The 14,438-nt window shown below is 44.1% G+C and overlaps 1 protein-coding gene across 3 annotated transcripts in view; it reads right to left on the reverse strand.

Moving 5' to 3' along the window:
• The window catches only part of CTNNA2 (catenin alpha 2), a 1,145,386-nt gene that overhangs the window by 844,055 nt on the left and 286,893 nt on the right, over window positions 1-14,438 (reverse strand). For 2 of the 3 annotated variants that reach the window (XM_029083152.2, XM_029083150.2), the window contains exon 1: window positions 13,592-13,654. The exons of the other annotated variant lie outside the window; for it this stretch is intronic. In XM_029083152.2, the coding sequence (XP_028938985.1) occupies window positions 13,592-13,615 (24 nt within the window). In that variant the 5' untranslated portion in view covers window positions 13,616-13,654. Of the gene's footprint in view, window positions 1-13,591; window positions 13,655-14,438 lie in introns of those variants that run through there. 3 annotated transcript variants of the gene reach the window in all.

Here is a 14,438-nt window from a genome sequence, read left to right on the forward strand (position 1 = left end):
GTGGGTTAGTGGATAGAGCAAGGGCCTGAGAGTCCGAAGATCCTGGTTTCTAATCCCAGCTCTGCCACTTGTCTGCTGTGTGACCGTGGGCAAGTCACTTCACATCTCTGTGCCTCAGTTGATCCATCTCTAAAATCTAAAATGGGGATTAAGACCTTGAGACTTTGTGGGACAGGGACTGTGTCCAAACCGATTTGCTCATATTCACCCCAGTGCTGAGTACAGTGCCGGGCACATAGTAAGTGCTTAAAAAATACCATATTTATTATTAATTATCATTAATAATCTAGGCCCTCCTTCCAAGTGGTCCTCAGGTTGGAAGGGATTCAACAATTATTCATCTGAATCGCTTTTAGACATGCAAGTTGAAACCTTTTTTTGGAGGACTTCCATGTCTATATAAAAACATTCCCCTCATTTCCTTCCCTCAGTTTGTGTTTCCCATCAAAATCTTTCTATCTTGAAGCAGGTAGTCCGAACTCTTGAAAACCGGCAACAAGGATGAGTGGGTGCCCATAAATTATATTTTCCAATTACAGGTAGGCAATCTTCTTTCTAGAAAACTCTTCTCGCCTGCCAAACTCAATAGACATCTCTAACAAAGTCACAAAGATCATATACTCTCAAAGTAAAAATACAATGTGTTTTTTTTTTTAGATTGTCACAGCAAATTTCATTTTTATCAGATTTTTTGGTTTTTTTTTTTAAACTGTTCAAATTTTAGCAGACTTGAATCACACTTGTAATGCAGTCTATCAGATGCATCCTCTATTACTAGTTCATTAGTCCATTTGGTGCATATTCAATAGACCCTTGATGAGGATGCAGATGATGGCTCTTGCATCAACCTCTTTGTTGGAGATCTTGCTCAAATGACACCCTTCACAGTCATTATTTTACTCTACTGCCCTGATCATTTTTCTAAAATGCCATACAGCCCATATCTCCCCATTCCTCAAAGCCTCTGATGCTCATCCACTCGTCTCCAAAAAGAAGAAATTACTGACAGTTGACTTTAAAGCAATCGATCAGTTCTCTCCCCACTACTAATCTACTCTTTTCACCCACTACTCCACCTCACAATCTTTACTCCTCTCCAGCTAATTTATTGATCTAGCCACTTTCTTGCCTCTTCCACCACTGACTTCTTGCTCGAGCCCTTCCTCGATGCCTGGGGCTTTCTTCTCTTTCAGATCCAACAACGCACAGCTCTCCCTGTGCTCTCCCTGTCCTCCAAACCTTTCTAAGATCCTGTCTCCTTCAGAAGTTCTTCTCCAAATAATCTCTAAGCAACTTGCTTTACATCCCCCTTACTTAGGCACTAATTCATGCACATATCCCTTTTTCTTTCTTCCCTCCAATCTGTATATTATTTTACTATCTCTCTCCTCCACTAGACTGTAAACCCCTTGAGAGTATTGGATGATGCTTATTCTCTCTCCTGAATGCGCCCAGGTGCTTGGTGCCCAGTGGGTACTCAGTGAAAACTATTGTTTGATTTATCTTGAAGATACTAAGGAGAACAGCTGACTCAGATGTCTCTGTAAGGCTCTGCCCTAACTGTAGCAGGCATTGAGAACACTGCAGAGGTGAGCGCTCTTTTATTACAGTTAGCATCCTAAGAGTATTTTCCCAGGGGGGCCTCAGAAGTTCATGACATCCCGCATTTCCTCTGCTTCATACCAGGGCCGGTTCCTTCCAGACCATCTCCTGTTCTCAGGTGGGCTGCTTTTAAGTCTCTAAATGAACCCCTGAAAACTTCCTAAATGGAGAAGCGGTGTGGCCTAGTGGAAAGAGTATGAGCCTAGGAGTCAGGGGATCTGGGATTTGGAATGACCTCCCTCTTCAGATCTGATATTCACTCTACCCACCTTTAAAGCCTTATCCAAGAGGCTTTCCCTGACTAAACCCTAATTTCCTCTTCTCCGACTCCATCACCCTGCCTTGCTCCCTCTCTCAGTCCCACAGCATTTATGTTTATATCCATAATTTATTTCTTTATATTGATGTCTGTCTCACTCTCTAGACTGTAAGCTCAGTTTGGGCAAGGAATGTGTCTATCAACATTGTTAAACAGTTTTCTAAGCACTCAGTACAGGACTATGCACGCAGTTAATATGATTGACTGATTGATGGATTGATTAATTGATCTGGGATCTAATCTAGCCTTCTCTACTTCTTTGTTGTGTGGCCTTGGGCATTTAACTTCTCCATGCCTCAACTTCATCACATCCCCCTTAGACTACGAGTCTCATGTGGGACAGGGACTATGTCCCATCTGATTAGCTTGAATCTACTCCAGTGCTTAGTACAGTCCTTGGAACAAAGAAAGCACTTAGCAAGTATTATTATTATTTTATAATTATCATTATTATCATATCCCAACTGCCATTTAGGCCTTTTACTCCACCTAGGCCCTTAAATTCCCACAAACCCATAGCACTTAAATTAATCGATAATATTTACTGAGCGCTTACTGTAGCAGAGTACTGTGCTAAGTGCTCAGGAGAATACAATATAACAATACAGTACATCTCTTGGAGGAGTTGTAATTTAGCTAAAGCTTTGAAGATGGGGAGAGTGATGAAGATGGGGAGAGTGATCGTCTCTTGATTCTGAAGAGTATTCCAGGCCAGAAGCAGGTCACAGGCAAGGGACTGACAGTGAGATAGGTGAGATCGAAGTACAGTGAGTAGGTTGACACTGGAGTGAAGTGTGTGGGCAGAGTTGTAGTAGGAAATCAAAGTGGTAAGATAGGAGGGGGGAGGGTGATTGAGTGCTTTAAAGACAATGGTAAGGAGTTTCTCTTCGATGAGGACAAGGATGGGCAACCATGGAGGCTCTTGAGGAGTGGGGAAATGCAGACTTAAGGGCTTTGTATAAAAGTGTCCAGAGAAGTAGGGAATGGAGTAGGAAGAATATAGCATGCAAATTCTATACGGTATCACACCCTTGATCTGTAATAGATTGTCTTGAGGGCAGGGTCTTCTATTTCTATCATGTTTTCCTCAACACTTAAAACTGTGGTCAGCACCCAGTAGGTGCTCAATAGATCGACTGATTGATTTTTTAAAGAAAACGCCCACAATTTCCAAAATGAGAAATACTCTCATTTCTGTATTATCTCTTTCTTCCCTTTATATGCATGTGCGTCCATTCACACATGCATGCACACACACGCACACACAGAGAAAACCACCCTTTGTTTGTAGATGCTACTTTTATCTGAGTGGACAGGTATGATTGAAAAAAATCACAGAGTGACCCGCCATCCACACTATGGTATTGATATATAGACTTTTCCTGTGTTCTCACATTGGGTATCAACACAATCGTTGTTGGTGCTGTTGTTCTTCCAGTTGTTGCCTGGGGCTGTTTTCCATTCCACCTCTTGCTCCCACAACTCAATGTATCCTCCCTGTCCTCCATTTCATAAACTTTATCAGGAGGGCCTTTCAATGTTCTTTCTTGGAGAGTTTTTTGTAGGGGGTGGACGGATAATTAGGAAGGATATTCTTCGTCTAAGATTCTGACTCCTGAATGACAGTCGTAGTTATGGCGACGAGGTAAAGGGAACAGTTACAAAAGAAGATGGTGGTTTCAGTAGATTCCACAGATTCAGTAATATAAAGAGGCAAATGAGGCAGCAGAGGAATAGACTTTAGGAAGGCTACAGCAGCAGAAGGCGGTTTGTTCGGTGACAATCTGGAATGGAGTGGTACTTTTGAAAATAAGATCTAGAGAGACAGTTGTAGCACGAGGCAGAATCAAAAACAGTGTCAGGTAATGCAAATAGCACATGTGCCTCAACAGCAGAGAAATAGCAAACTTTCTGGGTACCAAGTGTGAAAAGGACTGGAAAGGAAACTGTGTCTTTATCACCTCAGTCAGATGCCTTATCCGCTAACCCTAAGAATAGCGATACTTAAGAGAGATGCAGGTGAAAAGACAGCAGAGCTGTCCTTTATATCCAAACCCATGGCACTGAAGATGAGGTGCTACTGATGAGGGTGGGTGTGGCTGGAAAGTCTTACATTTGAAACAATCATTTATTGGCATTTATTAAGCACTTACTGTGTGCAGAGAGAGCACTGTACTAAACAGTAGGGAGAGTAACAATAATAATAATGGCATTTTTTAGATGCTTACTATGCACCAGGAATTGCATTAAACACTGGGACAGATACAGGTAAATCAGGTTGGACACAGTTCCTTTCGCACGTAGGGGTCACAATTTCAATCTTCATTTCACAGATGAGGTAACTGAGGCACAAAGAAGTGAAGTGATTTGCCCAAGGTCACAAAGCAGACAAGTGGCAGAGCTGGGATTAGAACCGATGACCTTCCGACTCCCAGGTCTGTGCTCTCTCCACTATAAAGGAGTTGGTAGACATGCTCCCTGATCAAAGGAGATCACAGTCTAGAGTGGGGAGACAGACATTAATAGAAGTGAATAATGAATTACAGATCTGTACACACACGCTGTGGGACTTGGAGGGGGAGGGCGGGGGTGAATAAATCCAAGTGCCAGGATCAAGAAAAAGGGAGTGGGAGAAGAGGAAATAAGGGCTTAGGGAAGGCCTCTTGGAGGAGATGTACATTTAATAAAGCTTTGAAAGTGGGGAGAGTGAACATGTGTAGGACATGAAGGGGGAGGAAGCTCCAGGACAGAGGCAAGACATGGGCAAGGGCTCAGCAGTGAGGTAGACAAGACTGAGGTACAGTGAGTAAGTCGATATGGGGAAGCAATATGTGTGGGCTGGATTGTGGTAGGGAATACGAGAGGTAAGGTAGGAGGGGGCAAGGTGATTCAGTGTTTTAAAGCCAATGGTGAGGAGTTTCTGTTTGAGGCAGAAGTGGATGGGCAACCACTGGTAGTTTTTGAGGAGTGGGGAAACATGGCCTGAACATTTTTGCAGAAAAATGACCCAGGCAGCAGAGTGAAGTATGGAATGGCAGAGCCAGGATTAGAACCCACGGTCTTCTGATTCCCAGGCTCATGCTCTATCCACTAGGAGGCAGGGAGGTCAGCAAGAAAGCTGATGCAGTAATCCAGGTGGGATTGGTTAAGTTCTTGGATAAAAACTGTAGCAGTCTGGATGGGTCAAACTTTTGTCAGATAGCCATTCCGTTCTATGTCTACAGAGTGGGTAGTCCTGCAACTAGGCCTGCAGAGCCATATCTTGCTCTTCTTGGTGCTATGTGTGGCCCTTGAGCAAGGCCTGCAGCTGAGAGACGACCCCCACCAAGCACTCCAAAAAGTACAATGTGGCTTCCAGGTATGGCATTATAGCCATGAACAATCTAAAAAGCTCTCCCAACGGTGCAGGAGGGAGGGAAGGAGAAAGAAAGGGAAGGAGAGTGGGAAAGAGAAGGGAGGCAGCACCAGGCCGACCATCCTAAGCCCCTGCATTTCTGCTTCGCCTTGACTTGCTTCCTTTATTCATTCCCCTTCCCAGCCCCACAGTACCTATGTACATATCTAATAATAATAATAATAATATTGTTGGTATTTCTTAAGTACTTACTATGTGCCGGGCACTGTTCTAAGCCCTGGGGGTAGATACAGGATAATCAGGTTGTCCCATGTGAGGCTCACAGTCTTAACCCCCATTTTACAGATGAGGTAACTGAGGCACTGAGAAGTGAAGTGACTGGCTCAAAGTCATGCAGCTAACAGGTGGCAGAGCCAAAATTAGAAGCCATGATCTTTGACTCCTAAGCCCGTGCTCTTTCCACTGAGCCACGCTGCTTCTCTAATAATGGTATTTGTTAAGTACTTACTGTGTGCCAAGCACTGTTCTAAGCACTGGGTGGGTTACAAGGTAATCAGGTTGTCCCACTGGGGTTTCAGGGTCTTAATCCCCATTTTACAGACAAGGGAACTGAGGCATAGAGAAGTGAAGTGACTTGCCCAAAGTCACACAGCTGACAAGTGGCAGAGCCAGGATTAGAACCCATGGTCTTCTGACTCCCAGGCCCATGCTCTATCCACTAGGCCATGTTGGATGTGTGGTGTGTGCCATATCTGTGATCTATATATCCATATTAATGTCTGTTTCCCGCTCTAGGCTGTAAGTTCTTTGTGGGCAGGGAATGTGTCGGTTTACTCTTATATTGTACTCTCCCAAGCTCTTAGTATAATGCTCTGCACACTGTAAGCACTCAAAAATATGATTGAATGAATGGATGAATGAACCAGACTGTCTATCCTGAGACCCCGCCAATACCAGGCTGCTCACTCCGAGCTCCTGACGATTTTGGGGAGCCCACCTTGAATACCTCCCAACACCCGGATGCTCACCTTGTGCCCTTGCCAATACTAAGCTGCCCACTCAGATTCCCTGCCCACTCCAGGCTGACCATTCTGAGCATCTGTCCATACCAGGCTGCACACCTGGGTTCTTCCATGGGGTACAATGGGTGGGTCCCAGCCCCTAGAAGCCTCAGATCCTGCCTCATGCCTTGGGGAAACTGATGGACCTGGGAGGCACTGGGTGGAGTTGGACACCTGAGGCCTGGAATATGCTTCTACCCTGGTGGATTGGGTGAATCATTGTTCCGTTCCTGAGGGGTGGGTGGGGGGGTGGGAAGCAGAACTTTCTGCTCCTAGCATCAGCTGGAGGGGAATTCTCGGCCACAGTCTGTCCCAGCCATAGATGTGGTGGACACAACCATGGCCTGCTCTGATCTGGGGAGAACAGGATCCAACCATCCTTAGAGACCTACTGGCTCCTGTCCTCCACTGGGGGGGACAGGTGTCGAGGGAGGGAGCCCCACCACTTGGGTTGGGGGTTGGAGGGATGGGGGGGTGATGGAAGGTGAAGGGAGGCGAGGGAAAGCTAGGGGGAAGAGACCAATTTCTGCCAGTCATAGCCTGCCATGCTGCATCACCATTCCCTTCTTTACCCCTATCCCCCCGTTTTCCTTTATCCTCTTTTCCTCTTCCTTTACCCCCTCCTCCTCCCTTTCCCCTCTTCCTCTTTTCTCCTCTAGCTTTTCCCCTTCTCCCCCGGCTTTCTCCCTTCTCCTTTTTCTTCTCTTCATTTTCCCCCTCCCTTTCCCCTCCCTTCCCCTTCTCCTCGCTTTGTCTCCTTTCTCCCATCTACTTTTCATTCTTCTCATTCCCCCTCCCACTCCCTTTTCCCTCCCCCCTCCTCTTTCCTTTCTCCCCTCTTTTTCTCTCTCCTATCCCCTTCTCTTTGCCCCTCTCACCCTCCCACCTCATTTTCTCTCTTCTCTCCCCTTTCCATTTTGTCCCTCCTTTCCTCCCCCCACCCGGGCCTGGGAGTTAGAAGGACCTGAGTTCTAATCCTGGATCCACCACTTGTCTGCTGTGTGACCTCGGGCAAGGCATTGGGATTCACTGTGCTTCCATTTCCTCATCTGTAAAATGGAAATGTGAATTAAGACTGTGAGCCCAATGTGGGACAGAGACTGTGTTCAACCTAATTAGCTGTATGTATCCCAGCACTTAATACAGCACGTGACACATAGTGGGCACTTATTAAATAGGATTAAATGAATTAAAAAAATACTTGTCACACATTTACTATGTGCCGGGCCCTGTACTAAGCAATGGAATAGATACAAGATCATCAGGTTGGAGCAGTCCCTGTCGCACATGAAGCTCACAGTGTAAGAAAGAAGGGGGTGGATTTAATCCCTAGTTTTTTACAAATGCACAATTTTTTACTGCAGCACAGAGAAGTTGTGACTTGCCCAAGATCACACAGCAGACGTGGCTGATCTAGGTTTATATGTGCATATATACATGTATACATATTGTGGATAGATGTACATATTTATAATTATAATTCTATTTATTTTATTAATGATGGTGTACCTAAGACATAATTCTATTTACTTGAAATGATGTTACTGATGCCTGTTTACTTGTTTTGATGTCTGTCTCTCCCCTTTCTAGACTGTGAGCCCTTTGTGGGCAGGGACTGGCTCTGTTTGTTGCGGAATTATACTTCTCAAATGCTTAGCACAACGCTCTGCACACAGTCAGCTCTCAATAAATATGACTGAATTAATTAGAGACCAGGACAATCAATCAACACATGGTATTTATGGAGTGCTTACTGTGTACAGAGCACTGTCCTAAGTGTTTGGGAGAGTACAACAGTATAACAGTGTTGGTAGACACTTTCCCTGCCCACCATGAATTTATAGTCTACAGGGGGAGACTGACATATATATATATACTGACTTAGGTAGATATATACGTTCTATGGGGCCGAAGGTGGGACGAATACCAAATGTCCAAAAGGCATAAGTCCTCTGACGCTAGGTCCTCTCTAGACTGTATGCTCACTAAGGGAATGGGATGTATCTGTCAACTCTGTTATGTTGTACTCTCCCATGTGCTTGTATAATCCCATACACAATAAATACTAAAAAAAATCATTGATTGATTGACTCCCAGACCTGTGCTCTTTCCTCTCCTCTGAAATATTGTGCAGGACAAATCGGGAAAGTTATATATCATTTTCTTTTTGGTTAAATAGAAAGATTTTGGCTAAATACGTGTTCTCTTTATTCCACTGACTTGACTAGCGTCTTTTAGGTTGATCTTGCTTTCTTTTCCTAGAGTGGCTCCACTCCTCTATTGAACAAAATCTCATTTCATCTCCATGCCAACTAACTCATTCCTTGACCTTTAAGCTAAAATGGGATTGAGCCAGGATACCTCTTCTGCCCAATGCGGCTTTTTTTCACAACCACAATTACCATTTTAACCTTCGGTCTCATTCTTTTCTCCAATCCCCTGGGGTGAATGAGATGGCCAAAGAAAAAGGATTGAGCAGAATTCAGAGCCCAAGGCGGGGCTTGAACAGTTTCTCTCCATGAGGCAGATGGAAGATCGAACTAGTGGGATTTTCTCTGTAGTATCTGTGCTGAAACCTGGACACTGCCTCTCATAAGATTGTTCTCCTTGGGTTAGCCAAGGACAAGCAAACAGAACTTAAAAACAGGCTCACTTGGAAAACAACCCATGAAGTTTACAATGAAATACAAATGTACTGTACATAAATTCCATCCCACATTTAATCCCACATTTAACCAAAAACATCTTGCAGAAAACCCAGGCTTACTGCGGTGAGATCCAAAGGATTCACTGAATGCTACTGTATGCAGAGCACTGTAGTAAGAACTTGGGAGAGTACATGTTCCCTGCCCACAATGAGCTTAGAGCCTGGAGGGGGAGACGGGCACTGATATAAATAATAATAATAATAATAATAATAATAATAATAAATGTACCTAAGTGGTGTTGGGGGGAGAAAAGGGGGAATAAAGGGCACAAATCCAAGTACAAGGATGACGCAGAAGGAAGTGGGAAAAGTGAAAACGAGGGCCTAGTCGGGGAAGGCCTCTTGGAGAAGATGTGCCTTCAATAAGTGTTTGAAGGTGGAAGGAGTGGATAGTGTGTTGAATATGAAGATGGAGGGTATTCCAGGCCAGAGGCAGAATATGGGTGAGAGATCATCAGTGAGATAGACAGGTTTGAGGTACAGTGAATAGATTGGCATTAGAAGAGTGAAATATGTGAGCTGGGTTGTAGTACAAAATCAGGGAAACAAGAAAGGTGGGGCAAGGTGATTAAGAGATTTAAAGTCGACGGTAAAGAGTTTCCGTTTTAGGCAGAAGGTTGATGAAAACCACTGCAGGTGCTTGAATGGGGAACCATGGGCCGAACATTCTTCGTAGAAAAATGACCCAGGCGGCAGAGTGAAGTATGACCTGGAGTGGGGAGAGACAGGAAACAGGGAGGTCAGCCAGGGACGATGATACGGTAGTCAAGGTGGGATAGGATAAATGCTTGGATTAATCTGGTAGCAGTTGGGATTGAGAGAAAAAGACAGATTTTAGTGATACGGTGAAAGTTGACCCAACAGGATTTTGTAACAAATTGTATATGTGGGTTGAATGAGACACATGTAACAAGGATAACGCCAAAGTTATAGGCTTGTGAGGCAGGGTGGATGGGGTGCTGTCTACTGTGAAGGGAAAGTCAAGGGGAGGAGAGGTTTTAGGTGGGAAGATAAATTGAGGTTTTGGTAGGACATCCAAGTGGAGATGCTCTGAAGGCAGGAGAAAATACGAGACTGTAGAGAAAGAGAGATCAGGGCAGGAGACGTAGATTTGGGAATCACCTGCATTGAGATGGTGGTCGAAGCCTTGAGAGTTATTCAATTTTCCAAGGGAATGTGTGTTGATGGAGAATAGAAGAGACCCTATAACTGAGACTTGAGGGATTCCCACAATAGGAGGGTGGAGCAGAGGAGGAGTCTGCAAAAGAGATTGCCAAAGAGCAGCCTGAGAGAAAGGAGTAAAAAAAGAGGAAAGCGTTAGTGATGCCAAGTTTAAATAATGGGCAGGGAATGTGTTTGCTAATTCTGTCGCATCATAGTCTCCCAGGCTCATCATACAGTACTCTGCACACAGTAAGCGCTCAATAAATACGCTTGATTGATTGATTGAGAAGCGGTTGTTTCGACAGTGTCAAAGGCATCTGAGAAATCCAGGAGGATTAGGATGGAGTAGAGGCTGTTTCTTGTTTTATAAACAGTGTGGACTGAGGCAACAAAATTCAACTTCGCAACAGGTAAAGCTGACAATTTAGAACAGTGCCATTAACATGACTATCATCCATGCATCTTAAATTTTCCCTTCATTTCTAATAGTCCTTGCATCAACCATTGACATCTCTTGCTGTGTAAGTGTAAGTAACCCTAGATTACCATTCTGTCTTTAAACTACGAAGAGATCACCGAACTGTTGGAAATAATCCAATGACCTGAACAAAGGTATCCCTGACATTTTATCATGAGACCTTTTTCTCTTTTGATATAATGCCAACCTTCCACTCTATTGCACTATCCTATTGCTTCACTGAGTGCCTTAATGGGATATCCTAAAGCATCAATTTTAAGGTTCTGCAGATGCTTCGATGACATGAAAAAAGAAAATATGCAGGTTGCAATTATACTTGTCAGACTCTTAGTGAAATGCTTTATTCTGGACAATTCACTTAAAAGAAAGGGAATTCTGGATGGCTTGGCTCTCTTAAAAGTGTATTGTTCCTTCTTAAATATTAGGGAGGATCAGAATAGTCAAAACCAAAGGTGTATTTGACTCCAAAATTTTTGGAGTGTGACCTTAGTTTTGCAAACAGTAGCTACTCAATGAATACCATTGACTGATTAATTTTAAGAGGGGATACAAACACCTAAGATCTCTCCTCTCATCAAACTAAGCAGTGTGACCTAGAGGAAAGAGCTCAGGCCTGGGAGTCAGAGGACCTGGGTTTTAATCCTGGCTCCGCTGCTTGCCCAGTGTGTGTCCTAGGGCAACTCACTTCAGTTCTCTGTGTTTCAGTTCCCTCATCTCTAAAATGGGAATTTAATACCTGTTCTAGACTGTGAGTTCATTGTGGCAGGGAACATGTAAGCCCGGAGTGGGCAGGGATTGTTCTCTATTGCCAAACTGTACTTTCTAAGCACCTAAAACAGTGCTCTGCACACAATAAGCGCTCAGTAAATATTATTGAATGAATGAATGAATGTCTACCAACTCTGTTATACTGTACTCTTCAAAGCGCTTGGTACAGTGCTCTGCCAGAGTAAGCTCACAGTAAATAGCATTGATGTGATGAAGCTCTCCTCCTACTTAGACTGTGAGCCCCATGCGGGGAACTGATAATCTTCTATTTCTCCCAGTGCTTAATACAGTGCTTGGCACTGAGTAAACACTTTACACATATTATTATTATTATTATTATCATTATTATTATCACTTGCAAACAGCACCATTTTAATCATCAGAACTATTCTTCAGGGTCACCAAATCCTGGAAATGTTTGTCATATCTATTAAGGACTCGCAGTGTGCAAATCATTGAACTGAGTGCTGGGGAGAAATATAAGGGCATGGATTAAGACCCATCACATGTCCTGTAGGAGTCTCCTTATCTAGAAGAAGAATGATTAAACACAGAGTGAAATAATAACAGGGTAAATTTAGCAAAAACCCTACAAAATCAGAACAGCAATACTGCTCATTGTTGCGGGTAGGGAATAGATCACCAGCATCTCATTACCCAAGTCAAAGCCACAAACCACAATCCCTGCAGTATTTGCAAACCTGCCTTTTTTTAAAAAAATCATATTTGTTAGTCACTTACTAAATGCCAGGCCCTGTTCTAAGTATTGGGCAGATATAAGTTAATCAGATTGGACACAGTCCCTGTCCCATTTGGGGCTCACTGTAAGTAGGACGCATTAATTACCATTCTGCAGTTGAGGAAATTGAAGCGCAGAGGAAGTGAAATGCCTTGCCCAAGGTCACACCAGCAAGCAAGAGGTGGTGCTGGATTAGAACTCAAGTCTTCTGGCTCTCAGGCTCATAATTATAATAATGTTGGTATTTGTTAAGCGCTTATTATGTGCAGAGCACTGTTCTAAGTGCGGGGGTAGATACAGGGTAATCAGGTTTTCCCACGTAAGGCTCACGGTTAATCCCCATTTTACAGATGAGGTAACTGAGGCACAGAGAAGTTAAGTGACTTGCCCACAGTCACACAGCTGACAAATGGCAGATCCAGGATTCAAACCCAAGACCTCTGACTCCCAAACCCGGGCTCTTTCCACCGAGCCACGTGATTTATGTAGGCCATCTGGCTTGCGCTGTGTACTATGCTTTGGCCTCTGCTCAACTCTGGTCATCCTCTAGACTGAAAGCTCGTGGTGGGCAGTGAATGTGTATGGTTATTGTTGTATTGTACTCTCCCTAGTGCTTAGTACAGTGCTCTGCACATGGTAAGTGCTCAATACATACGATTGAATGAATGAATTAGGATGGGGCCCTAACCATAGTTACTGGTGCCCCGGTGGTCCAGGACCGTGACACTGTGGTAAAAGAGGAGTTCTGGCAAGTGGGAACAAGGTTACTGTTGACCTTTTCCTCATGTTCCATCCCTTAAGGAAGGTCATCCAGGAACACTGGAGCCAAGAAGCTGGCATTCCTTCAGTCCTCCCTCACTTGTTCCTCTGCAGGCACTGTTTCTGTGTAAAAATGTCCCCGGGATGCAGCAGTAAGGATGTCTTCTAAGAAGAATGTAAAATTGGCAAATCTCAGCCCTCCACTTCTTGACTGCCATCTCTCCACCCCTCGCCAACACACAAACACACACACCACATCACTCACCCACCCTCTCTGCACACTTCCAATCTGGGGTCTGCCTACTACAGCAGCATGCCCTAGTAGAGAGAGCCTGGGCCTGGGATTCAAAGCACCTGGGATCAAATTCCAGATATGCCACATGCCTGCTGGGAAACCTTGGAGAGGTCACTTAACAAATCTGGGCCTCAGTTTCCTCATCTGTAAAATGGGGAATTGATACTCTTTCTCCCCCCACTTAAAACTGTGAACCCCATAAGGGATGGGGACTGTGTCTGACCTGGGCTTAATACATGCTGAGCACATGATAAGTGCTTAAAATATATTATGATTATTAGTATTATTATCATTACTATTATCAATAGTAGTACTATTAGTAGTAGTAGTTTTGTTATTATTACAGTGCTATTTTTCAGAGCATCCATAGTAACCACATGTCCTCTCCTCCCCTGGTGTTTTTCTTGGGAATGAGGCAGGCAGATAGGGCAGCAGCAGCACTGGGAAAAGGGTACAAAGAGAAACAATAAGATGCTTATTTTTTATTTTTTAATGGTATTTGTTAAGTGCTTACTTTGTGGCAGGCACTATATTAAGCACAGGGTAGAGAAGAAGCGTGGCTCAGTGGAAAGAGCACGATCTTGGGAGTCAGAGGTCATGGGTTTGAATCCCAGCCCTACCACTTGTCAGCTGTGTGACTGTGGGCAAGTCACTTCACTTCTCTGGGCTTCAGTTGCCTCATCTGTAAAATGGGGATTAAGACTGTGAGCCTCATGTGGGACAACTTGATTACCCTGTATCTACCCCAATGCTTAGGACAGTGCTCTGCACACAGTAAGCACTTAACAAATACCAACATTATTATTATTATTATTAGATACCAGATAATCAGGTTGGACATAGTCCCTTTCCTACATGGGGCTCAGAGTTCTAATCCCCATTTTACAGGTGAGGTAACTGACGCAAAGAGAAGTTAAATGACTTGCTCAGGGTGACAAAACAGACAAGTGGCAAAGCTGGGATTAGAAGCCAGTTTCTCTGACTCCCAGGCCCACGCTCTTTCACTAGCCCATGCTAATTCCCCACTACACTCTGCCTTCTGGCCCCTTAACATCTACATCACACTCTGTGGTACTGCTACAATTATTTTTATATGGCTGCTATTAGGCGCTTACTATATATCAAATACCCTCTAGAGTCACACTTAGAGAGTTTCCAGTATCCTTCCAGTCACAGCTATGAGAGGGAGAG

This window comes from Ornithorhynchus anatinus, chromosome 18 (genome assembly GCF_004115215.2).
Source record: "Ornithorhynchus anatinus isolate Pmale09 chromosome 18, mOrnAna1.pri.v4, whole genome shotgun sequence".
NCBI classification, from domain to species: Eukaryota; Metazoa; Chordata; class Mammalia; order Monotremata; family Ornithorhynchidae; genus Ornithorhynchus; species Ornithorhynchus anatinus.